Raw genomic sequence first — 27,221 nt, 5'->3', positions numbered from 1 at the left:
TGAGGGTGGGAAAGAAAAACACATCAGATGAGTATTTCAGCTGTTGTGCTCCTAATGATGGCATTCGAACTGTCACTGCTAAACCTGTGTCTTAACACTTAAAACCCCTAACTTTAACACTACACCCATTAATGTGAGATGGTTATCTAAACACCCCTAGAGATAATAATGCTCTTTAGTGACTACTTTGATATAACTCATCAGGGTTACTACAGGTAGTGCTGACCTCAGTTAGGTGCACCAAAGTAAAAACATCAGTAAGTTGTTTTCTTTCTCACAAGCTGCCTTTTGAGCCATCATTTTGAGGAATTAAATATTTTAACACTGGCACTGCTAGGCATCATCTTCAGCCTTCAGATCTTTGCTGTGGTTCTCTTCAGCACCCTCTATTTTCAGTATCTTGGAGAATACTGATATGCTGGTTTTACCCAAGCTATATTCGGATGTAACATCACCTCTCTGCACATGCTTGCTAATTCCTTGCGTATACAGACAAAGAGTGTGCTAGCTCGTTTCGGTGCAGCAATGTTCACGTTCCATGGCTTTACCATTACAGCCCCAAATCCTTTCAAAGGTGCTGCTTTCCAGGACGTAGTATGTCCCTTTCTGTGTTGTGGGTCGGGGCCACATTCCTTATTCCTAAACGTGGATTTTCCAATCTGGCTGTCTTAAATGCCTTGTGGCCCAGTTTAGCAAATAATTTGGATCACTCTGAAAGAGCTTCTGTCATTATATTTCACCCATCTTTTTGTCCTTTGCAGGTCTTATAAGCAACAATGTAATTATTTTCAGTAGCTGGCCCTGGCTGGGCTCCCCAGGGACGAGTTGCTTCTCAGCAGGTCGCGCATTGGCAGCAGCAGCAGCGCCGGAGGCCCGAGCCGTGCCAGTGGGCTTTCACGGCTTGGCTGAGGTTGTGACATCCAAGAAAACTGTAACAAATGTGAAGATAAGATGGCAGAACGAACGGTGATCTGAGCAGCACATGGCTGAATCCAACAGGCTGCTGGACCCCAGACCCTGCTTTGCAGAGCAAAGGCCGCTGAGGTGACTTTGGTGCTGGGGGACCCCAGACCCCGCTTCGCAGAGCCCGGGCAGCTGAGGAGATTTTAGCTCGTGCCGGGCAGGGTTGGCTGGCGGTGGAACGCGGGCCTGCGGAGGGCCGCGGCGCCGCCACCAGGCCGCGGGGGGCAGGCTCCGTCCGGCCGCCGTCGCTCCCCTCGCCGCCGCCCAGCTCCGCGGCGAGACCGGGGCTCGGAGCGCGGGCGCGGTGCCCCGCTGAGGCAGCCGCGGGACCGGCCCCGCTCCGCCCCGCCCCGCCCCGCCGAGCCGGTCCTGCGGAGGGGTGGCCGTGGGGGTGCGCAGGGCGGGGACTGCTGCCGCCCGCTCCCAGTGAGCTCATCCCGCCGACGCGCCTGCCTGGCGGCGGAGGAGCCCTGTCTGGGCCGCGCCGCAGGAGCCCCTGGGCGAGGGGCAGGGCCCCGCGGGCGGAGGTAAGCCCTCCCTCCCTGCCCGCGCTCCGCCGGTGCGCGCCCCGCGGCCGGCCGGTCCGGAGGGCTGCGCGGGGGCTCGGCGGGAGCGGGGGCGCGAGTGAAACTTTCTGGCCGAGGAGCGTGTTACGGGCATGTCGGGCTGCGGCGGCCGCGCCCGGCAGACACGGGGCGCGGGCCGAGGCGGCCGGCGGGGTGGCGGGGCCGAGGCGGGGCCGCTCCCGGGCCGGGGCTGGGGCCGGCGGGGGGCGCCCGGGGCTGGGGGGGGGGGGCCCGGGGCGGGCTGGGGGAGGCGCCGGCAGGGGCGAGGCCTGGGGCCGTGATTTCCGCCTCCCCTGCGCATACTTTCCCGTTTCTGTGACTGGCGCAGCGTTCGTTCTTCGATTGGTAGTGGTGCTGGGCGGGGGAATTTCGCTTTCAGGAAAACTTGATTTCTTTGTGGTTACTTCTTTTTGCTAGTAATGCGCGAAGAAGACCTTGCTAAGAAGGGGCGCCGCGCCGCGGTTGTGCCACGTGTGGTGCGGCACCGGGGCTGCGGGAGCGGTGCGTTCCGCCGGCCGGTGCCCCCGCCGCGTGCCGGGCAGGCTGGGGGCGGGGGGTGTTGGATGGATGCTGATGCAGTTCGCTGTTTGCATTTCCCGGCTGGAAGCGGTGGTGTGGGGGCACGTGCGTATCTATTGGCAATGACCTTGTTTTGACGACTAAAAGAGAAGGTCCTGCCCGTGCAATTCGGTGGTGCCTGCTGCGATCTCAAAGAATAAAACAATTACTTGATTTGTCTCTTAATACGCGAGTTACTAATAATCTGTCGTAACTGTGTAGTTCATAACATGATTTCTTAGCAGTGTTACTTCAACTATCTGTTTGCCCTAGCCCCATAATGCATATTTACTGGACAGAGAGCAAACTGGGTTCTATATGTTTTTAAAAACAGAATGTAACTGGAGATGCCTTCCTGTGAGGATGAGCCTCTGGGGGTAAAAGTGGGGTTTAGATCAGCATCGGTATGATACTGTGTGGGTCCCCTCACCCCTGTTCTCTGCTTTGTACCCACCTCATTCCCCCTCTCTGTGGCCATGTGAAAGTGGCACTCGGTCTGCTCTACTTCAGAGGCTGTGCTGTCTGATGAAGCAAACGCTGCATTACCATTTGGAAAACTAACAGCTGGGGATGTGAGAGGTTTGCTTTGGGCTTCCGTGGTCAAACAGTTTGCAAGTGGTGTGCTGCTTTAGAGTATGTTAAATGTTTTATTCATCCAGGCTACTTCAGAGTTTTGCAGGATTATACAGTTACACTTGGAAGTCCTATGTTAGCTCCTATTTTTTTTAGCTTTTGCTTACAAATGGTCCGATGCTTATAAAATTAAAAATATTAGGGAACAAGGGAAATAAATGTGATACCTTGGATCCTACAGAATTTCCTTCTGCTGTAGTGTGACATGCAGCTGGCAAAAATGAATCTTTCCCATTTGTTCTGATCTGATGGTTAAGTGCTGGAAGAGCAGTATTGTGTTATTAAATAACACTAGTAAACAACGTAAGCACAAATCCAATTTATTTTTGCTGTTGCTAGGTGTATTTAGAGCTTCATTGACATGGATGCTCTAAAGTGCTGGTTGTCTTGCTTTCTCGGCTTAGCTAACCATTGGAATGCCCAATGCTGCTGAATTATGTCTGCTTTAGAGCCAAAACATATTTGGTTCATGGCCAAAGTTGCTCAGCTTCCCATAACAGTCTGTAGGAAAAAGACATTTCGTGGGTCTAACCACAGTCCTGAAGTTGATCCCATAGCAACTTCCGAGTATATACTTTTGAAGACAGCTAAGCAGCCTTAGCAGAGGTGTTCTGTTTTTCTTTAGCTGAACCTTTCTTTGAAGATGAAAGATTAATCAGGAAGCCTTCAGACTCTTGTGTGTGTAAGAACATCAGCCTGATCTGTTGGTTATTTGTGATGATACCCATAAACATCTGTAAGTTGAAATTTATATTACTGGTTTTAAAATCAAGATTTTTCTGTAGAGATGCTGTTTTGACTAAAAATTGGCATTTCAAACTCTATCGGGAGCTAGGTCTTCATGTTTTTGAGAAGAACAGAGAAAGGTCTGGTTTGGGTTTTGTGTCTGGGTAAGGTCTGAGAAAACCAGCTAGTTTCATGTCTTTTGGTTGCTTTCAGCTCCCAAGACTTAACATGGAGGTTGGAGAATTTGTTTATCACAAAGTGGTGGCAGTGGAAAAAGAAAAAAGCATATAGTCTAACAAATGTATAAGGCCTTATTTTTTTAAAACTATGTTTGTATATAGGAGGCACCACTGTTAGAAAACTGACTTCTGAATAATAAGTAAGGCATTATAACACTAAACTGAAACAACACCCCGAAGCAAGCACTGAAACAGTCCATGATCCTTACTGCATTTAGTTTTGTATTTAACCCTAGTCTGAAAAGTGTCTTTTTTTTAAAAAAAAAAGAAAAAAAAAAAAAAAAAGAAAGAAAAAACCTTTATTTTGGTGGAGCCTTAAACTCTCTGATCTTGTCCTGAAGGGAAGTAAATAAAAGGATCAATTGCTTATTAATACAAACTATCTATTGTGCGGCCTAATATTGATGGGTCTGCTTCCAATGATATCTCTTACTACCTCTTACAACCTTAGTTGTTTAGTATGAGTGATTAAATCCTTCAGTGTTCATTGTATTTAGGAAATGTGTAAAGGTATTTCAGCATTCTCACTCCATTAGATTATTTACCCAAGTAGAAAATACACTGTAGTGATCATGGGATGCTCTCTATTCTGTATGTAGCTTCACCATATACCTTTAAGAGTCTAGTGCAGTGTACCTTTCCTGCTTACTTAGGATGGAGACAATTTTAAGTACGGAAAGTCTGAACCAGAACACAGATTTTCTGCCATTCAGTTTTGTGCTGCAGCGAAGTAGCATGCCTTTGATTTCCTTATCATAGCTAAAATGTCCTGTTGCTTCCCACCCCCTGTCTTTCAACTTCATAGAGAGACTAATCCTACAGCGTTTGCTTTGTAGTTATTTCAGGTTTCTGTGCTGTATAGGCGATACATCACTGCATAGAATTCTGTTGCATCCGTTCTTGTCACTCCTGCATCTTGAAATACACGCATTGTAGTTTATGTCAATGTAATGACTTTAACTTTTTAAAGTCCTGTTTCTCTTGCCATATTTCAGGAATTCTGGTTTTGTTTCCTCCCCTCCACTCAGTGAGAGGAGGCCTATTAAGCTTTAGGCTTAATCTGTAAAGGCACGTTGGTACTGGATTGTTAAACTCAGCAGTATCTTAAATTCAGTGCTTGGCCTCTCTGTATAACGTGAGGAGAGGCTCCTGTGCCTGAGTAACATTAGTAAGAGTCTGGAAGCAGAAGGACAGGTAACCAAAAGGCTCTATTAGAGTGATTTCTCCATTGTGTGTCTGGGAGTAGTTATTTCCTGAGGTAGTGCCATCTCCAGTTCAGTATTTCACTTATTTTCTTTTCTGTTCTTGATCTGGAATAATAATTTCTGATGAGGGTGCCAATTTGAAAACAGAAGTTCCACTAGCTTGTTGGATGAAGTGCTTTGTGGATCAGCCAGCTTGCCAGGGTTTGAAGTGTCTCCTCGTGTAGGATGTCAGTTCTTAAGTGTTCACAGAGAACAGTTTGCTGCTTTTCATAGACTATATAACGCTTTCAGCTTGAGAATCTCACAGGGTCTTAAACAGGGGTTAGTTCAGTGATAGCAGTAAATGAGTTCTTTGCATAGCCACTAGCAGAAATGTAAATGTCTTTGAGGTCAAATCAAGAGCAGCTTTTGGGATCTTGGTGTTCTGTTGAAGTTGGTGGCAATGCTCATCAATTACTGCACATTTGACCTTTTTCTGCAAATACTGTGTGTCAACAGCTCTAGTGTTTGCATGGTGAGTTACTTGGTGAAGCACTGCTTTGTGAAGTACTTCTCAGGTACTTCTGCAATCCAGATGACCAAAATAATTTTGGAAATGGGGCTGATCTTGAAGTCCTCTAGTGCTTCCTCATGTGCCTTGCACATGCCTGGTAGCATTCAGCTGTATCTAGACGTGTATGAAATTAGAAAACTAGATGCAGCTTAGAGTTCTAGTGATCTTAAATATTGTAACCACGGAAGGTACAAAGGTACAGATAAATATTTTGAATCTGTGCATTTTTTTTTTTTATTAGCTGCCTTAAATTCACACAGTTGCTTTCAAATTAGAACTTGTGAATTCTCAGTAAATGCAGATTTCCATGTTTTAGATTTCTAAAATACAGACTGGTGTTAAAAGAGAAAAAACTCCATAGCTTCATCTGCAGTCTCATTTCGGTCCGCAGGAGAATTTCCCCTTCTATTAGCCATCCAAGTATTATTCAGATTTAAGACTTTTTTTTTTTTTTTTTAAAGATGCATTGTATTCCAGCATAGTGAGATTTATCCTACTGAAGAAAAGTGTGCAAGGTGAATGTATGCCATGTAGTGCGTGGTGTGGCAAGTGAAATAGTTGTACTGATGGTGTAGGAGCACCTGCGTGTGTGGTCTCAAGAAGGAGCCACACTGATAAATGCACCTTGGGATAGCAGTGGTGTGTGAACATGAAAGTCCCTAGTAGCCTGAACATTGAACTGCCTTCAGGTCAAGTTGCTTCTTACCCTTTCCCTTCTACCGGCATATTCCCCCTATCTTGCTCAGCCAAATGTGTTGGTTAGTTCAAGAATTAGCATGTTTGTAACAATGTCTGAAGACTTCATAAGGAGTCTTCTTGGCTTAATCCAAGCTACTGCTGTGGTTAGTCTTCTAGTTCAGATGGCGAAGCACGCTTGGCCATGTTGGGGAGCCTTGGCTTCTGGTTGAACTTCTGACTTCCTCCGTAAGGGTTGCTCACTTTTACGTACGTTTATTGAATTAGCAACTGTTACTAGTGCTTGTGTTATCTGTATCTAGTGGCATGAAAAGTGCAATTTCAAAAACGTGTAGGGTGAAGAAGTGAGGGGCTGCTACTTGTTTGCTGCATGTTTCATATATTTGGTAATTAACAGCTTGAAAAACAAAGGTGCCTGTAAAATGTTTGCTGCATTGCATTGAAGTTGCTTAGGGTGGGTTGGGTTTTTTGTTTGGTTTTTGGTTTGTTGTTTTGGCTTTTTTTTTTTTTTTTTTTTTTTTTTTTTAAGACTCGGTCTTAGTCCTGGTTAAATTTAGATGCAGCAGGAGAGAAGCTGGAACTTGTTAGCAACACAGGAAACGCCCTGAAAGAAAGTTTTTGATGTGTATGTTTGTGTGTAAAAGTGAACTCTGCAGCTATATGGCTGGAGTTAGACTGTGGGGAGCTCTGTTTAGAACAGTTTTGCATCTTTAAATGCTTTATTAGGTTCTGGTGGAACTTTGCTGCCATGTGCTTAGAATTAATTATTAAGTATCTATGACTTGTTAAAAGCCAGTAAGTTTAAGTAAAATTCAGAGCTATTGCACTTAAAATAGCTAAGGTGTTTAATTGCTGAAAAGACAGACCCCAGATGAAAAGACAGACTCCAGATTAAACTGCTTCAGCTTTATTTCAGCTAGAAAAACATTAGAATTTGAGTAGTGTGAAGATGATTGTGCTTTTCTTTCAGTCATTTACAGTGAAACTAATCCATTTCTTTCTTAACCCATGTCCTTTCCTTAGAATCTGTATTTCTCACCATATTTAACAAGTTAGGATTTGAACAATGTACAAGTAGGAATAAATGGAAGCAAAATTTGACCTTTGATTTTTGAAACTTAAATGAGATGGAAGTTGCTGGAGAGTTTAATGTGTGGGTTGTTTTTAGTTCAGGCTTGGTTTTTTTGCCCTTTTTTTTTTTTTCTGACGTTACTGGTTTTGAACAAGAATGATAAACCACAAAATATTCTTTATATGAATTTTGCAGGGAGGCTGTTTCTGTGTTTTACACCAGAAACACCTTTGAGTTGAGTTGATTATACGGTTAATATACTTCAAGGTCTGTCTGTTTACACTGGGTTAAATTCCTACCAAGGTCAGAAAGGGATTTTTTTGTGTTAGTAAGGACTGAGTTCTCGGATTTTTGTACAATATTTGCCAGAAACTGGAAATTTGAAGAAAAAAGGGAGAGATATTACTGTCAGGAAACTTAAACATGGTTTTGCTATGACAAAATAAAATTTTCAGCACTTCCCAACTACTGATACAGAATCTTTGTGTGTATGCAAGAATTACTTTGAAAACTTCAAGAGACAATGAAAAGACATCAGGGGAACACTTTCCTTTATTCTCCGATAAATCACACTTGGTAGAGGTAGAATGGATTGTAGGAACATTGTGCCTTATAGCATGGCACACCAAACTAGTGTACAGTTTCAGAGTTCATGTGTATATTTAAAACTATGAGAATACAGAGCTGGTGTGTATAGAGTTTTTTTTGTTCTGTAAGCTATTTTTTGTTCCATTGTGGTATGTTACTGCATGTATTTTCTGTAAGTTTGCAGTAAGTCAATCAATGAGTGATAGGAACGCTTTTTGTGAAGTTTTGCACTCATTCAGAGGTACTAGGCATATTTTGAAAGTTTGTGGAAAATAAAGATCTAATTATTGGTGGGGTTTTTTTGGGGGTTGGTGTTTCCCCACCCTCCCGATCAAAAATGCTGTGCTTTGTCTTTAAAAGACGCTATGGAAAGAAGGACAAAACTGCCATGCTAGAGTTCAAAGCTTTGTAAAAGTCTACACCAGAGGAATATACTGAATGGTTTCTTACAAAGGACTTTTTTCTTTTTCTCCCCTCACCATCCCATGCCTGTGAAGAGGATTCCTCCAAGGCTTTTGCATCCTCTGCAGCAGTGTGTACCACCAGAGTTGTGTCTTGGATCACACTGGGGAAATGAGCTTCTTGAGAGAGCTCATTTTATTAGTAAAGTGTTCCAAAAATTTGCATAACTGGCAGCTTGAGAAATCTGATTCTGTCACTCAGCCTAGTAGAAGCAAGATTCTTTTCTTCCTATTTTCATCATGTCTGCTAATAGGAAAAACAAATGCTCTTCTTAGTGAGCCTTGCCTGAGGTTCCATTCTTCAGTTCTAAGTTTTCCCCAGGAGAAAAATTGAATTTGGTTTCTTTGCAGTTTTTCTTTTGTTAGCATGTTTTTGAGCTAAGTGAGTTCTTGTTGGTGTTACGTCTATCTCTTCATAAATCAGTGAACTCGGCTCATTTGATTTACATTGAACTTGCAAGCATCCCATTAACAGGTTAAGGTGGGGCAGTATATACTGTCTTGGCAAACTTGTAAAGATTTACACAGACCTGAGATTTTAATGAATAATTAATTTTTTTGAAGGGTACAAGTTTGTATTCCACTACTAGCTAAATTCTGGTTGTGAGGTTTTAATTTATTTGGTTGATTGGTTGGCTTTTTTGGATGCTTGCCTGTGGAGGGAATGCTTTCTGGTATCTGAATTAGAGGCTTTAATGGTGCTTGGCTGTTTAATTACTGAAAGCAATAGGACAACTGTAAAATTTTAATAAATATGGGCTTGCCAGGTATTTCATATTTTTGGTAAGAGCATGTAAGATCTTGTCTCCATTGGGGAGTTATTACAGAATGAAGCAGGGTGTGAATGTGAAGCACTCTTCCCCTTGTATAGACAAGCCTTTACTTTTTCTTCAAGAGCAAACTCTGGGATCTTCCGTGTATGTTCTTGTCCCTAGTTTGAGCTCTGTAGTGGCCTTGCAGCTGATGAGGAATGATACCTAATGCATGTATCTAGTTCACTTGAGTAATCTCATTGATTTCAGTAGTCTATTTGTGTAAAGCGAGCACACACATGCTGGGTTATGGCAGGATTGGGGGGCTTGTTTGTAAGCCTGTTGTGGTAGTTACTGCCCGTCATAAATGTTTAGAGCTTATTTTAAAGCTGTGACAGGGTTTCTTGATGCTACCGCATTGTACATTAAAATGAAAAGTGCTTAAAGGAAAAAGCAATTGGAAGAATATGGATATTGAGTGTTTCCTTGTAGTTTACATGGTAGAAGAATGCCTGAGTCTTGTCCATAAAATACCATAATCAAGTAATTAAAAGCAGGTTTACATTTCACAAGAGTCAGACAGAGATAGCATCCCAGGATCTGAGATGGGAAATAGGGAAGAGTAATATTTCTGCTTTTCCACATTCCTACGGGTGAGATTTCAGCAGACAGTTGAGCCAATCTAACCATTTGTTGTGGTTCACAGGAGTGGTTTTCTTTCCTTCTGTACCTGCCATGAGATCCTGCTTTTTTTCCTGTGTCATCTCTGTTGCTTATCTGACTCTGCAGTGCAGATCAGTGAACACACATAAAACTCCTCAGAGCTGGTACATATAAAGCTGTAAAGACTCGCCTGTTCTGACCTGGAGCAAACTGGGTTTTGCTCCTCTTAAGTGAAATGGAAATAAGACTGCTGTCCTCCCTGCAGGCTGTTAGGAGCTGAGGTATGTTTTGAGATGCTCAGAGGAAGAACAGGCAGTATGTACAGATGCCTAAGACACATTCTGATTCATGTACATTCTAGGTTATGTAACTTAAATGTCTAGTCTCTAGGCAGCCTCAAGAACGTTAATGTTAAATTCCTAAGCTTGCTAATTTATTTAATCCACTTAGATTGCTGCTCTATACCCTTCTGAGTTCGGTGGGGTTTTTTTGGTGTGTGTGTAATTGTGCTAATGTATCCCGGACAAAGATAAAAGTCCTGGTATGTTTGAGCTTTGTGTTCCTGCTTATTTCTGTGGTTTAGGGTCACTTAGGAGTTGTATCTTGCTCCCTTTTTTGGTTGTTTTTTTTCTTTTCTTTTTGGATGTATTTGTTAACAGATCCATTTAGGCAGTTGCATTCTCTGAAGGAAATAACTGTCTGCATTGCATTTTTAATACAGGTTTCCAAGGGTTTTTTTTGTATGACTTGCCCTACTTGAGCAGGGGAGCTGCACCAGCTGACCTCCAGAGGTCCCTTTCAACCTCAGCCATTCTGTTACTTTACCCTACTCAAACTCTTAATGAGTGTGATTACTTTTTGACATCATGGGTATTTCAGGCTGTTGTTGCAGATGCACCACTCTACCTCTAGCAACTGAAGCAAGAAGATAGATAACCTAATGAAGAAAGTATCAACGTCAATTTGAAACCAGATTAATATCTTTTAAAAGTTGCATTAAAACCTCAGAAATGCTTACTTCATAACAGAAATGTTCATTTTTAGGCCTGTGAAGCAGGAGGTATATAATGTGTCCTTTGTATACAGAGTTTGGATGGAGCTCTGCATTTGATTTCTGGCAAAAGTGAGTTGCTGTGATTCCCAGCCGTTTCAAGGTCAGGTATTTTATGTTTAGGGATTGTAGAAAACATACTGTCCCAGAATTTCTAGGGCTAGCTGACATGACGGGGAGTGGTGGAATTAAGACAAGAACATGCACCTGTATTGGACATAGATGTCTAAAATAGAGACCTGTAGTGATAGGAGAAAATTACTAGTGAAGTAGGAGAGAGACCATTTTTGCTTTTTGAAAGGGAGGAAAGTTGCATGAAAAACAGACAATAAAATCCTGAAACTTGGTAAGATGGATGAAGAATACAGGAGACGTGGAACTAGATACGACAAGAAACTGAAGTAGAAAAAAAGCTTTGAGTTTTATCAGCACCATCTTACCGTCATTCAAGGAAATACAGCTGTCTAAATTAGTGTGACCTTTCTTTAATAAAAAATAATCTCGGACATACTGGATTCATTGGAAACTTGGAAAGTAACTGTGATAATGAAACCCCCACCTTTTTAGTGTTCTGGACATAATACTGACTTGGACAGCTTTGTTTTGTCTGTTGCTAGATTTATCGAGGGGATCTTGTGTTGCCATCGTTGGTCAGGGACAGTTAAGCTACAGGGTGGCGCGTCCTCACCTCCTGCACAGCGGAGCCGTGCTCAGGGTAGCCCTGGGCCAGAGCAGCGTGGTTACTGTGGCTGGCACAGTCCTGCCTGGGGGCTGCAGCATGCGGTTACACCGACACGGCTGCTGCCTTGCCGTTGCTGCGCTTGGATGGTGATGATGGTACTTGACCAATGCTGTTGACAGCTTTGCTGGTATAGTTTCCTTAATGTGCCAGTAGAAGTGTCCAGGAGCAGACCTGGCTTTGGATTCAGTACAGGAGTGACAGTTAAACAGCTGGCAGGTAAAGAGAAACGGTGATGTACCAGTGTATTGATGTACCAGAAACTGAGGGAACTGTATTACTGCTTCCTCCACCTGTGGATTCATTTCAGTGTTGTTTTCAAAGGTCAGATTCCTGAGTAGAGTGACTGTCAACCATCTCAAATTTTTTTTCCCCTCTTCTGAGGTATCTTCTTAGCGTCTGCGGTGGTCTGCCCTGCTGAATTACCTGCAATCAGAGACAGGGCTGAAGACTCTGAAAGGAAGCAAGCTGTGGGGCGATGACTTTGGCAGACAATGTACAGTGCAAGTATATATCAGCATGCTGTAAATTCAGCAGTATTTTCAATGATCCCCTTTCCTGTTGTTGCGTAGAGTAATTCTGTGAGGAAAATCATCCATGCTTGCTAGGAATTTGCTTTTCAGTGGGTGAAAGAAATGGTGGGAGAAGCCTTCAGTTCTGTACACTAAACATATATTTTCATGTTAAGTCCTACAATATTTCCCTTGAGTTATATGCATCTGCTATTCAAACCCTGCCAGGTTTCACTAATGCCTGCTTTGGTTCGGTATCAAATGATGTTTTCATTTAGCATTTGGAGGAAATTTTCTGAAAGGATCATCAGTTAGTCTGTTAAAGTCTTAGGAATGCAGTGATTTTCTTTTTTTTTCCCCATATATGAAGCAGTATCACAGTCAGACTAGTTAGGGTAGATGCAGCAGGTGATGTTTTAGGTATACAAAAACATCCCTTTTTAAAAAATGTGACTGAAGACAGTTGTGCTGCATGTTTATATGTAGTATGGTGGTAGAATGGTCTCATTTTGAGGTGCAGCAAAGTTTCTTCAGATCTGAACCTGCCTAATGTTATTTTTCCTTTGTTCATGTTTTGATTTGCTGGTTTGCTATGTGTAGCTCTGCAGACAAAAGCAACAAATATGGAAATTATCATGTTTGCTGGACCACATGCTAGTTTAATATGGCCAGGAAAGACCTGTGGTGTTAGAGCACTTTGAAGTAACTTTTTTTTTTTTTTTTATATTGCCTAGAGTACTGTTTTTAGAGCTGCCTTAGCTTACCAATGCACTCCACTGAAATTCTTAAGACTTTACTCATTTTGGTCAGGTCTGATTTTGGAAAAGTTTGTGATTCTTTTTCTTTTTTTAATATTGAGGCTGATAAGAGCTCGGTTGGTGTTCTTTGGACTGAAAAGGAATGAAAGTGGCTGCTTTGCAGGATCTGAGTTACAAATACACAACTTAAGTCTGAAGACCAGACTCCACGCAGGCGCATAACTGGAGAGGTTTATATAGGACTCTTTTATATGTAGAGTTTCTCATCTGCGGTATTTGGCAAGTTGAAAGTAAAACTTAACTTTATCCCCTTTGCTGTTGGTTTAGCCTGATGTTTCCTTCTAATAAAGTATTTTATGATATTAAATCCCTTTATATGGGATAACTTCTTTCCATTGAAGTTAGGGTGGTTGAAATAAATAGTAATTTATTTGTTTCTCTATGTGAGCTGTAGCCTAGAAGCCACAGTAAACAAGCGGATGGATGATGGTTTGCCTGTCTCAGCTGCAGTAGTTAATTTGCTAAGCTTATGGATTTTAGCGATAGTATGTCTAGGAAGGTTAAGTCATTAGCATTCATCCTTACTGGGTGGACCTTACAATCTTCTCAGTAGTAACATGCGGGAAATGTAGCCCTTGGCTACTTGCCTGTCGTGTGCCTGGAGAGCTTCTCCATCGTTTGAGGGGAGTTTGAATTGAAGTGGTATGAGTTAAACAAAACTGAGTTTTGGGTGTGCCAGTTCTGTCCTGGATTACGACAGACAAATTTTGTGTATGCTATCTGATGAGGAAGAACTGACCATCTTAAAAGAATGTCCTGTACCAGAAGCTGATAATAATTCAACTGTTGTGATGTCATTTTGCTGGCTGATAAATGAAATATGGTCTTTCTCCTCTATGGAGGAGAATATAACAATTGCATGCACAGCTGGAGGAGACAGTCATGTGAATTTTAAAGCATAATGAATGCAATATGCCAGGTAGTGTTTCTGATCATCTGGCAGGATTATGTTGCCATACAGACATGAAGTGAACTGTCATTGGGCTCAGAATTTTCATGTGGTGCAGACATCACTTTCATGTGCTGAGGACATCACTCCTGACACTGTAGGAGAAAATATATATTTCCCTTTGCTGCAGCACAAAGAAGAGAGGATCCCTGATCAGAAGAAGGCATTGCAGCCCTTTGAAAACCCTGCCCAAAATTAATACAGATGTGATGTGTGGCCAGTCAGTTTGATACTGTTGTATGGAGTTTGTGGCCTGTCCTGTAGTAATAGATCTTTTGCAAAGTAGGTATTCTGGCTATTGCTTCTCTTAATGCTAAAAATATTTGTTATATCTAGATTGATTTCTTCTGCTTCTTCCCCTACTTAACTTTCTAGACTGTGGTGATTCCTTAATAGTACATGTAGTTTAACAGGAGCAGAAAAATCTTGCTTAAATACAAATTGCAAAGACTAACCCATACAGGATGCCTGTTGAACTTTTTTTTAGAAATGGGGGAATCCACAAATGTTGTAATGGATATGCTGGAAACCGCGTGATTCCTGAATAGCCCAGAGATCCAGTCTGTTAAAATACTGAGGTCAGTTAATGTAGATAGAGATGTGCTACCTGTCCTCATTTTTACCTTGCTAGATCAATCCTGTCTTCAGTTTTGTGGGTCATGAAACAATGTCTGGAATTGCAGCAGTGAGGAAGGAGGAAGCAGGTTTAAACTGATGTAGAGTGGTGGGCTGAAGTAGAATGGTCTTGCCCACTAAGTTGTTTGAACTGCAGCCTGTATAATGTGAGATGGATGCACTTAGCATTGAGTTTACTTTTGGGTGTTGGACGTGAATGGTGGTGTTATTTTACAAGCAGTGTGTTTAAATTCATCTGGAAATTAGGACGTATAGGATGTATCTAGGACAGCTGAGAAATGGGAGACTCATTTTATTTCTGTACTCATCTTGTATGCTTTCTGGGGAGGATGGTGCTGTTGTAACCTAAGTATACAACTATTCAGTAAAGTAAGAGTTCATTACTATGAGTTGGGTCAGGATTTTGGTTAGCATGATTTTTGCCTTCCTTTCATTTTCTGTATGCTAGTGAAGCTGAAATGACAGTTTCCGACCTAGTTTTTGTCTAGTTTTAGGCTCTTGGATTTTTTTGGTGACATTGTTTGCAGGGTGTCACTTCTGCTGGCTGGAAAGCGATGAGTTTTCTTGCCTAGTGCTTTGACACTTTCATAATCAGTGTTAAAGCAGGAAGTTTGTCACTCTTTCTGTGTTTAACATGGGAAGATGGAAAGAGATAGGATGAAAGTGGCTGTTATGATAAAGGCACGGATAAAACATACCTATGGTTGTATTTTGTTTTCCTTTGCTCCCTCCTGCCTCCATGCAAATTATGTCTGTGATGTCCACTGGTTCCTAGAGATTGCTGGCTGGGATGCCTATAGTGGTGTTTCCTCAGGACTCTTTAAGCCTCCTGACCTTATTTAATTCTAGAATGCCTTTCTAAATAATGACCTCCCACTTAGCGGAGGGCCAACTTTTTTTTTTTTTTTTTTTTAACCTTTTTATGTCAGGAGTATTGCTGAGGACAAGTAGCAAGCAGTCTTCTGCTTACCCACCCTGCATTATTCTGCTCTTGCCACCCCCACCCCCCTTCTTCTTGCCCTTGAAGCAAAAAAAATGTTTTGTGGTATAATCTATGTACACCGATCCCTGTCTTTCAAAGCTGGTGGAGAGGAAAGATCATTCATTGATTTTAGAAATCAAAGGCACTGGAATAATAGAGGGTACTTTACTGCTGTGATACCTAAAGATAAAATTGAAGGGAGAAAGCAGCCTTAGTGAGAGTGGAGATAGGCTAAATGAGATGAGACTGGGAGAACACAGTGGATCTTTTGATCCTTTGAAGAATTTGATCATGTCTTGTAAATGACAGGAACTAGAGGGGTGAGGTTCAGAAAGAAATCTAAACAGCAAGGATAAATCTGATAAATTCAGTAGGGGGGAGAAGCAGGGTGTTTTGCTGGTTTGTTTTGGGGGGTATTGTTTGGTTTTGGCTTGTGTTTTTTTGTGGTTTTTTTTAAGTCATAAGTGATGAAAGAGGAAGCTCTGTAGAAAATGGCAGAAGGCTATGGTCTTGGCATTTTCTCTGGAGAGACTCAGCAGAATGGGAAGAGAAAGGAAAAAATATATTTGTCTACATTTCATCTGTGGTTGGATATTTTTCATGTGAGAATCAGCTGTGAATCCTTAAAATTTTATGGCTCCTCTGTTGTCAGCTGCTGCTCTCTTTCCCTAGTGTAAACAGGCAAATGACTCAACTGATGATTCTTCATCCGCACCGTTGCTGAATCATTCAGGTTGGTTCAGAGAGGGGCTTATGGCCTTTGAAGTTAATGTTTCTGACTTGTGGGCACTCTTCTGCTTCTGTGCAAGATCAGTTTCTTCAGCACTTCAGGGTAGTAGTAACAAGTAGCTGGGAACAGTAATCTTTCAAACTGATAAACAGTCATTTCTGCAGTATCTGACACCTGACAAAGAGGTTTTGGACAGAAGTCAGGTAAAGAGACCATCTTTTCCCCTGTATTGGCAGCCCTTGGAGACAGTGGCCAAAATAATCAGCATAGCAGAAAACTGGGTGATTGCAGTATAGAATAGGTATATCTGTGACATCTGGGAAGTCAAATCTAGAACCAGACTGGTGGGAAAAATGCTACTGCAAAAGCACATTCTAATAGCTAACATGATAATGAGGTTTTTCTCACGTCCTCATCTTTCACCTCTTTAATTGTATTTTAATAATCCTTCAGGGCATAACTCTGCTCTTTAGAAGTGAGCAGCAAATTGGAAACAGTGATGTTCTTTTGCTGTCTCCTATTAAATTGATGCATAGCTTTCAGGGGTGTCAGATGAGAGTGAGGGGGATGTGGAGTATCTCATAGGTAAGATTAGTAATAATTAGGTTATTGAGTGAGCAACAAACAAAACATACAGTATAGCTTGTCAATTTTGTGTCTGTATTGATCATCCTGTTTAGGGTATTGCAGAAAAATATTTCAGTATAATAGCTGTTTAACTTAAGTGAGTTTGTTTAGATTTGGCTAAATACAGCCCATTGGAAATGTCAGATATGCCGTTTACTTTTTTACTGTATGAAATCAGTAAAAACCTTTTTTGTGTGTACCTGTTTTATCATTTTCATTCATGCATTTCAATGATCAAATAGATCTCATCAGAATTTGTACCTTAAAGTAATAAATACTGTTCTCTTGTTTTCACATGTTTTTGTTCGTTCTTGAACTAGGAGTCTCTTAGATCTGGGAACATGCTCTGAGTTTATTATAAAATGTTAGATATTGATGACTCAAAATGTAGTGATTTTAAAGGATTTTTTAAAAATTACAGTCCTGCTTTCTGTTACACCAGTAACAGCTTGCTGCTTTAAGGGTTGTGGTGGTTGTTTTCCTCTTGTTTGAAAAATGTAGTTAAGCTAAAGGAATTTGAATTTGCCAGAAAAGGGAAATGTTGAAACTATTCTACGTGTAAACAATGGAATTCTTAATGTATTTAAAAGCACTGAAAGCAGTTGTGACTAAATGAGGTTTTCTGCAAACCTTTGGCCCGAATCTTGGGATATTTACAAAACAGAAAATGCACTTTTAAAAATACGGCTTTTTTTGAAATACATGTTTATTGAGTTCTACACTTTCCACCCTTTATTTCTTTGCAAATATATGCTAACTGTTTTTCAGAATTTAAATATGGAGAGACTGAAAAACACAACTTTGGAAAGCAGGTAAATATGGAGTTCGCAGGCATTAGTTCAGGTGGTTACATACCTTGTAGGATCAGTTTATTTGACCTCTGCAGAAGTGGTGAACTCTTGTGGATAAATCTTTGAAAATAACCCACTCTGATAGGTAAGGTGGATAAAGTATGCATGCTGCAGACCTTTGAGGAAGGTGGAACAAAAGTTAGAAATGTGAACAAAAGCTGTGAATCATCTTGTTATTGATGTTAGTATCTGTCCATAGTAGCTGTATGGGGAAAATACTCTCATACAAGGACATTTCTGAGTTTCAAGGGAGACTTAGCTGGAAGAGTGAAAATGTGGAGAGCGGTTTCTTTTCTTTCTGCTTTTCAAAGGGGGTTCCCTAGGAAATACTTAACTTGTATTAAGATTAGGAATGAAGTAAACTGTTGTGTATGTCTGTGCTCCCAACTCTTCCTAACATTTGTGTTTTATAAACTTGGTCTTGTTTCAGAGTCCCTCGTTTATAAAAAAGCTGATCGTACCAATTTTAAAGCCAGGGACTTTCCACCATTTCCCTTCATGCTGTGAGTGTGAAGCAATTGTATGAAATGTTTTATATCTAAGACAAACAGTTGAACTGGTGTGAGGCCAGCACCCATTTTAAAATGTTTTTGACATGAGATGGGGTGGGGGATCCAGTTTTGTAGCAGCTAATGTGAACTTTAATTGCATAAGTAAAAGTGTGTCCAGGTTTTTTTTCTTCTTATGTGACATTATTAATATCAACCATTGTATAACAAATCCACATCTGGTATCTGTTTTGGAAATGGAAATTATAAAGTTTTAAAAATACCTTCCAATCTTAAAACCCCCCAACAAAACAAACAAAAACCCACACATTAAACAACCAAACAAGTGGGTTCAGGGCAGAACTCAAAAATTGGAACCACAAAAATTTAGAATGAATTTGTTCATCAAACCAAAACAATTGCAGTAGCTGAAGGTGCTTCTGAAATCTAAGTGAATGATTTTATTTAAACTTAGTTATGGAGAAAGAGGAAATGCAATGTGCTTAGAAGAGACAAGATGCCAGCATTACTGGAAAATGCCCTATTGATGCAAATATCTTTACAACAAAATGAAATCCAATATCCCATGTCTGTTTCAAGGGATGAGGATATATAAATGTGTACAGTATTGCTGTTTGATTTGATCGGTTGTCTTGGAAGAGTGGGAGATGGATATGAAGAAATTTGTTACCTAAAGCTGAAATGCTTTTTTATATATGTCAGAAAGCTTTGTGATATGAACAAATAAGTTCGGATTTTTTTAGATAATATTTAGTTCATTTGTAATAGGTACTTCTAAGCTGTAGTACTTTGTTCATTTCCTAAGTGGTTCAGTTACACACCTTTATGGAATTTGAATGATGTTGTAAAGTAACCAAGTTGTTGGCTTTAGAATTATTTAAGATGGCAGTTTAATTGTCTTTGATTCCTTTTAATTGATCTCTTATTGCCCCCTACGGATATCCTAAGAATAGCAATGACACATACTGTAAAATTTCAGTTCTCTATCAAGCCTCTCTGTTCTGGTTAATCAAAAACTTCAGTTTGTAATGTCTGCAAAATAAGAAGAAAATTAAGTATACTGGGTGGGGTTTCAGGTGTGTGGTTTGTTTGTTGTGTGGTTTTTGTTAATGCCACTCTGTTCTAGCTATGTACGTAGTATATCATTCTCAGATCTTGAAGTTCCTTAACAGCTCCAGATCTTACCATTGGATAATGCAGATTTTTTTTATCATGGTGTATGTTTTTTGTATGGAAAAGAAAAACAAATATTTTAAACTAAAAAGCAGAGTGTAAGAAATACTTTGGGACTTTTCTTTGTTTTAGCTTTGGAGGTTATCTGGGTGTTGACTATGTATTCAGAAAAAGTGCTTAGAGTTGTTTTTCTTTCCCTTTGGAATCTGGTAATTAGAATTTTTAGATCTTGTAGTACTGGGAGGCATATGCCATTTGAACACGAACAATCTAAGGCTGAGTTAGAATGCACTTTCTGCTACACTGCAGCTGGCTTCCAGAATGTTTTTATTCTGGTCCATGCCATGAGGTTTTTTTCAGAGGCAGCAAGCATCCTCTTGGTAGCCCCTTGAGCGGGTAATTTACTGCCTCTGCAAGAATTTTGATCCAATGTGGGTTTTGCTGGAGAAGGGGAACACACTTGAACCAACCTACGAGATTTACAGCTGCATTTCCTGCTATTCCCATCACATTCCCTCAGTATGTTAGATACATTTCAAGGCATTTCTCTTGTTTTGAATGTGCGTGGGGGGTTATCCCTTAAAGCAGCATGTGCAGTGTATTGGGCTAAGGGATAGGTAGACTCAAAGGGAGTAGTGTACTGTAAATGGTATGACGTGAAATGCACACAGCCTGTGTGGTCAGTGGCACAGAGTCTGGTTGAAGTCCAGTAACTAGTGGTGTACCCCAGGGGTCAGTACAGAATCTGATCCCGCTGAACATTGACATTAATCACAGAATCATAGAATGGTTGAGGTTGGAAGGGACCTCTGGAGGTCACCTTGTCCAGCCGCCCTGCTCAAAAAGTGTCACCTACAGCCAGTTGCCCAGGACTGTGTTCAGATGGCTCTTGAGTACTTCCAAGGAGGGAGACTCCATACCCTGCCTGGGCAAGCTGTGCTAGTGCTTGGTCGCCCTCACAGCAAGAAAGCATTCCTGATGTTCAGAGGGAACCTCTTGTGTTTCAGTTTTTGTGCCTATTGCCTCTTTGTCCATTGGGTTCCTCTTTGCACCCAGTATTTTTTCCACTCATTTTTTTTTAAGCTTACATTTCTTCTCTCTCTGATTGATACAGAAGGCTTCTTCTAGCTGTGCACCTGTTCAAGATCCTGTAAATGTTGTGTTTTATTATTACTGTACTTTTCTTAAGAAAAGATCTAGTTCTCTTGCAACAGTATCCTTGTCTTTGCTTGCAGTAGGCTTCCCCTCTGACGATCAGCTCTGTGAAGCTAAACTCTTTCATAATTACTCTCTTGTATTTTTGGTTCTGGTTGCATCACACCACTAAGCTGTGTCACTTCTGGAAAAAAAAAAATAAATTGCATACAGTGGTGTCTATAGGGCAGAGCTATGTGAGACACGCTCAGTGAACTTCAGCAAATTTGCTTCCTTGTGCAGCTGAATTTTAATTAGTGGCTGTTGTTCTGCAGGACTTGAGAGATTTAAAAATGCTTGTAAGTAAAATTTATCATACAACATACCAGCCATATAGACCACTGCGTAATTTTAGAGGAAGCATTAATGTTGCAAAGCCATGCAGAAGTTAGGGAATACCAAATTAAGAATGTCTCTGCAGCTCCAATTAGGCTTCCCATTCTTCTACGTGTGTGCTGTCCAATCATTATATGATTGAACACTTTCCTTCACTGAATGCTCTAACTGTGAACCTGTGAATGCCTGCTAGTAATATTAAAAGCTACGATACCCTTGAGTACGATTACCTCAAATGTAACGTACTAAAATGAGCTGAGAAAATCTTCATTTTTAAGGAACTGTCTAATTACATTTAAAAATGGGTTCCAAAGAATGTAAGACCTTCAAATTGTAATATTAAGGTGAAATTGATATATCCAGGTTTCTGGAACAAAACACCAGTGCCTGAATATGAAGCACAGTCAGTGTTAGTTCCAAACTCATACATGAACCGGTATCTTACAGTGTGAAGTGGCCAGAAGTATTTGGGATCAGTCAGAACAGTCGTTTTCAGATTTTTATTATTTTTTAAGGGTTTTGTGCTAAAATTGAGAAGATCCTTTTTAAAACAATGATAAGAACATGGGAAAGAGGACAATGGAGCTGGAGTCTTGATTTTTGCCACGAGAAATAACGCAGACTTGTAAGAGTTTGGCTGATAGGTATGAGCTGTGTACCACAGCTGTCTTGTAGCAGTACCGTTACACAGTTGGGTGATTCAGAAAACCCAAGAAGCCTGGTCTTTGAGCAAAGAACACGCACTACAGCACTTTGAATTACACTGTACAGCCCAAGTACCTGCAGCGCACGCTGGGTGTGCATGTTCTTGCAGCCATTGCAGCCTGCGTGATGGGAGCAAGGAGGAAGCTGTTCTGGAAGAATACTTAATAAACTTCAGAGGTGATTCGTTCAGCTTTTGGGAAAAATACATTTAAGGTGTTTGAGGAGCCTTTTACCTCTGTGCATCACAATGGTCTTGTGGTAGAGCCAGGAAGAGAATGCAGCCTTCCTGGGCCCCGGTTGGCATGCTGTAGGCAAAGGAGGCTTCAGTTGCTTTGGGGCATCCTTTGCACCAGATGAGTGGACAGGACGTGCTAACATAATTAAAGTTTCAAGCACAATTTGTGCACAAAAGAAGCACAAATTTGGATTGCGTGGTGCAGCTTTTTAAATTTCTAATTTCCTAACTCTTAAATGCTTGTCCTCACAGTTTTGACATGATTTCTGTATGCATAAGCCTCTTTTGTTTAATCTGCAAATTTTAATCTTGTGCTCTTATAATAGTAATATTTTTAAATACCTCTTTTTCCGTACCTAATAAAGACCAATATTTTATAGAGATAGAGGAAAGGTAGCTGTCTGTAACATTGGAATATCTCTAATAAATCAAATAATGCTTTTATACATAAATTTTAATGTAAAGTCACTCTTCATACCTGTTTCAAACTGTCAAAGAGAATTGTTAGGTTCTTGATTTGTTAATACTTTTCAAAGGAGGATTTGATTTCCAAAAATAGAAAGTGTTCACATGAGTCCAAAAAACCCAGACTGTATTTAATAAAAAAAAATTAAATAAATTCTTTCTCATGCATTAAATTTCTGTAAGAAATGCCAGTTGTTAAAAGACAGGAAAGCTACTGAAATCCTCAGTTTGTGCCCTTTTTGAAGTATCTTTTTCCTTTTTATGTATGATTTTGTAACTGCTATTTGATAACTAGTTGCAGCTTTCTCTGAACCTTCTTGTAGCCTGTGTATTCCTCTTGGCTGAGATATGACACCACAGAAAACAGGTGTGGGAAGGGCTTTCAGAAGGTGGTTTAGTACACCATCCAGCTTACGGATCTGATCCATCTGAAAGATTTCCATTATTAAACACCTTCTGATAGAGTTGGAAGAAAGTAAGCTTTAAAGTTTACAATCTCTTTTCATGCCTGAAGCAGAAACTTCTGAGGTTTAGGGCTTGTCTTAAAGTTTTTGTTTTGTTTTTTGTCCCCATCCAGTGATGCTGTGTCATGCAAATGAAATATGTCGGCTTGTCTGGATGGTTCATCCTTGGCCTAACAGGTTTTACTCCAGCCATAACCAGCTGTGTGGAGGTGGTTTCTTTGCCCTTGCAGATGTCTGTTTTGGAGATAAATATTCCACTCTTCCCTTATGGGCAAGCAGTTTTCCTGTAGCTTGTTGTCCACACTGCTAGGAGGTTTTTTTTCTCTTGGTGTTTAAATTTCGTCTGCTGCGAAGCAGACTGATACTGCTTTTTCTATCAAGAGTTGCTATGTAGGACAGATCACTCCCTTTTGTGTAACAGTCATAAAATATAAAACGGGCTACTGTAGCTAGGTCTCCTCAAGTCTCCTGCTCTTAAAAATAAACAGCCTTTTCAGTCTCTCAAGTTGCAGTGCCTAGACTGCTGATCTCTGGCATCGCCTTCTCCATTCCCTTCACCTGGTCCAGATCTGAATTCTGGTGCTAACAGTGGGATGTAGGTGCCTCTGGAGGCCTCCCTGGTACCAGGTAGAGTGGAATGATGACTTTCTTTGTTTTAAAGGCAGTGTTGGTCTTTGTTCAGCTTAAGGGGTTAGGTTTCTCCTATCATCAGATGCACTGTTGCCAGCTGACTATGTCTTGAGTCTCTCAGGGAATTGATTCTTCCTTTTTTCCTATCAGTGTACCCGAGGACATGACTTGTCTTTTTTCCTTATTACTTTTTGTGAAAGCTGTTGTGTAAGGGAGGAGCACTTCTCCCTTCTTTGCGAAGCTAGAAGGCATGAGGGGAAAGGGGAAATGGTTAGGGAACACACATGATGAGTGAGAGTAGAGATACACACAGTACTTGGCTGCCTTTCTCATCCTCCTGATAAGTGGCTGTTGGGGAACATGTAGTACATGGTATTTCAGAGGAAGTAATTGGGGCTGCAGTTAAATTTTGGTTCAGATTGTTCCATTTTAAACTTATTTTTCTAGTTTTCAGTGCTGTTAATCTCAGAAGATCCTTTGCTGTTACGGATTGTCTTAGTATCTAGCTAGCTTATCCAGACAAGCAAGGAAGGGAGTGTTTCCTCCACGTTGCATTTAGTTTTTCCTTGTCATGATCTTGTGGTTAACTTTAGGAGATATTTTCTCATTTTCAGAAAAATGAAGCATTGTTCAGGGAGTGTCATTAACCATGTTCTTTCAGTCCAGCATTTTCTACATTGCTGGTCAGATGTGTTGAAAGCTGGCGTCATAACCTTTGCCTGTAGAATATGATTGATACTGAGACACTGATGTTATAAGCACATAGAGTGTATGTTTTAAAAAAAAATCTGCTTCATTCTTCCCAGTTGGCATTCAGTATTTTGATATAGTATAGCGATGCTTATTTTCAGAATTTTGTTTGTGGTTTGTGTTCCATAAATAATTTGCTTCCTTTTAGTTTATTTAATTTTTAAGTTAGCTGATCAGATTTTGGGGATGTTCTTACGGGCTTTTTAAATTATTTTGTTTTAATGCTGAAACTGGAGAGGGCTGCTTAGTTTACATTCTTTGGGAAACGCCTGAAAATACTTCAGAACTTGTTTTACTCTTGCAGTTTGCACAGACGTAGTATTAGCAGCATGTCTTACACACACACACACACACCCCCCACACCCCCCGTGCAATTCTTGGCAGATACTCTGCCCAAGATGCAGAGCACAGAAGATACTGTGTTTACTATCTGCTTGTCCTACGATGTGTGATAGTAAGGAGTGTAACTCACAGTACAGCTTGCTGGAGAGATGTTACCCTGCCACATGAAAAACAGCCGTTTGTGTGCACAGCTGTACCTGTGTGGAACTGAGCCAGGGATTTGTGCAGCGAATATAACACAGACTCTGGAAACCTTCCAGTTTTCTAATTAGTATTAGTTCTGTGTGCTTCAGGGTATTCATGGAAGCTTAAGAACTCTGTTGTGCTGATTTTTCTTTTTTCTACTTTATTTCATAAAAACAAAAGTGAACTGTCTGAAGAGCCCATGTGTTTTGGATGGAAGAATTTTGCTTTTCCTGTTGATTTCATGTGGGTTTTTATGGCAATCCCTTAAATAAAACAGCATAGTCAGGTTTCTTTTTTCTTCTTGTTGCATATCCTGGGTTGCAAGTATTCTAAGGTGAGATCGCTTTGGAATTTTTCAATAGAGAAAACAAATGAAATCAGAATTTATAGGTGCTCTAGAAAGGTTTTTGAGAAAGAAGTGCTCTTCATAATTCCTTTCATTCTGTTTTCCTTGCTTTGTAACTGAAGACAGTTATCTTAAACAAGTGTCTTCCAGGTTTACATCCCAGATACACTTTTCTTATGGTTAGTAATCCTCTGAAATCTGCAGCTTGAAGTTGATTGTTAAACTGGAGGTGAGGAAGGCAGAAGTGTGTGTGCTCACAGGCATGGGTATGTGGGCTCATAGCCATGTACATTGCAGTGCAGTGATTTAGGGAATTTGTTTAGCTCTCTTTGTGTTGGTCAGCAGTGTTGCATATGGGTAAAGACTGGCTGCATGGTGGTACCATGTGCTGTTGTCACCCATGTGTTTGATGCTCCTGCAGTTTGAGTCTCCAGCTGACAGCTGGTTTCTAGCATGTCACCTGCTCCCCCAGCTACGCTGATAAACTCTGGTCCCAAGTTAGACGTTTATTCTGTTTTATTTTCGCCAAAGTGTATTACAGTACTTTACAGGGGCTTAGCCTTATAACCTTAATTATATGTGGAATGTGGAGAATGCTGTATTATTTTTCTGTGTAAGACAGCGAACTCTTAATTGCTTAGTTCAAGTATTAAAACATTCCTTGTGCATCAGGACTTTGTTTAACCAAGCTGTGTTGTAAAAAAATAAATGTAACTACCAAAAAGTTTCTTCTGATTACCTCACTTTTATTTCTATTGATCCTATCTTTATTTTGTTCAGGTTTGTGTGAATGGACATTATTAATGCTGCATTTGTTTTTGTTTCTTTCTGTTATCCTTTAGGAGGAACATTTAAAATGTTAAAGGCAGTTTTAAAAAAGAGCCGAGAGGGTGGAAAAGGGAACAAGAAAGACTCAGGTATGAATATTAATAAAATATTTTATAATGTAGTTGAGTTGTGCATTATAAATTTGCAGCAATTAAATTTGTTCTGTTGCAGCAGTGATGCCCCATCTTACAGGCATCGTGTGATTCCTGGTGCTGATGGCAGGGAGGTCTGTGGGCTCCTGGTGTGGCTGGACTGCTTACGTGCAGGCCATGAGTTGCAGGTCTGGTGAAGCCTCGTGGAAGGTGTATCCAGTGCACTTGTACCTGAATCGCTGCTGGGAAGGACAGAGGAGAGCAGCTTGCTCTTGGTTCTTACCATAGAAATACCAAGAGCTGTCTGTGTGTATTGTCCTGCCAGCTTCAACGTGGCCCAGGGCCAGAGGTTGAGAACCTGGAACTACAGAAATACTTTTAAAAGTACTTACACAATTAGATTATGGTGGGGGGGGGGGAAATTATTTGTTATGGGCAATAGAATTTTTATTATTCATGTATTTAGAAAAAAAGTATTGACAAATAAATCTAGTGCAGTGTTTTTAAGTTGGTTATCAAACCTCTATCATGTTCTAGTCTTTGCTTTAACTACAGAGATTTCTGAAGGTGAAACTAATCATCAAAAAATTTTATTTAAAAGAAAAAAAAAAAGCTTGCTTTACTATTAACCACATATTTAGTAGGCCACTACTTACCTGTGTTGCCTTTCAGGAGAAGGGGTAACTAAGATCTCTGCCATTTTCAAGGGCAGAGAAGGACCTGCAATGCCTGTTGATAAGGAGTAATAATTATAGAAGGACAGGTGGTGGTGGTGGAGTGTTAAACCTGCTTGCTTTGTGAAGGCCATGCTGCAGTGACTAGAAAGCTAATGGACCTGAGTGACACTTTTTCATCACAGTTAAATTTTTTGCTTCAAACTTTTAATGTAGACTGATACATCTGATTTTCTGATTAGTTAGATCCGAAATTATCTGTAAGAGTGAATTTCTGCATTTTGGCGACACAGATTTATTACTCTCGGAATAAAAAAAAAAAAAAAAGTAAATCCAAATATTCCTTTAATGTAATAAGTACAGAATGTAATACAGACTACCATGTTCACATTTGTCAGAACCTTTAAAACAGTGCAGTCATATTTTCTTTGATAAGCAAGTTATACATATATTGCATTGCAGCTTTTAAAACTATACTGAGTCCTATGGGGGGAGGGTATTTTAAGTGTTCTGTTTCAAAAAGCAGTTCTGTGTTCATCTGGCAGGTAATGTGTTCTTCAGGAAATTCTTGTGGTCTTCTGAAGTTCACACTGTACCACGATTTCTTTCTAAGTGACTGAATGATGAGAGCTATCCTGAAAAGAAAAAACATTGACACTAGATCAAAGATGCATAGAAGTGATTGCAGAGCAAGACAAAAGGCATCCTGTTGATTTTGTGTG

At 40.6% G+C, this 27,221-nt stretch overlaps 1 protein-coding gene across 5 annotated transcripts in view; it reads left to right on the top strand.

Moving 5' to 3' along the window:
• The first annotated feature begins 1,335 nt into the window (after window positions 1–1,335).
• Window positions 1,336–27,221, top strand: part of TANC1 (tetratricopeptide repeat, ankyrin repeat and coiled-coil containing 1) — a 95,465-nt gene continuing 69,579 nt past the window's right edge. For 3 of the 5 annotated variants that reach the window (XM_040604342.1, XM_040604343.1, XM_040604340.1), the window contains exons 1-2: window positions 1,336–1,490; window positions 25,748–25,822. In XM_040604342.1, coding sequence (XP_040460276.1) covers window positions 25,762–25,822 — 61 coding nt within the window. In that variant the 5' untranslated portion in view covers window positions 1,336–1,490; window positions 25,748–25,761. Of the gene's footprint in view, window positions 1,491–16,076; window positions 16,096–25,747; window positions 25,823–27,221 lie in introns of those variants that run through there. The other 2 variants (XM_040604341.1, XM_040604344.1) reach the window with 2 other exon arrangements.

This window comes from Falco naumanni, chromosome 8, assembly GCF_017639655.2.
Source record: "Falco naumanni isolate bFalNau1 chromosome 8, bFalNau1.pat, whole genome shotgun sequence".
Taxonomy (NCBI): domain Eukaryota; kingdom Metazoa; phylum Chordata; class Aves; order Falconiformes; family Falconidae; genus Falco; species Falco naumanni.
This window is presented reverse-complemented; position numbering and strand designations above follow the sequence as displayed.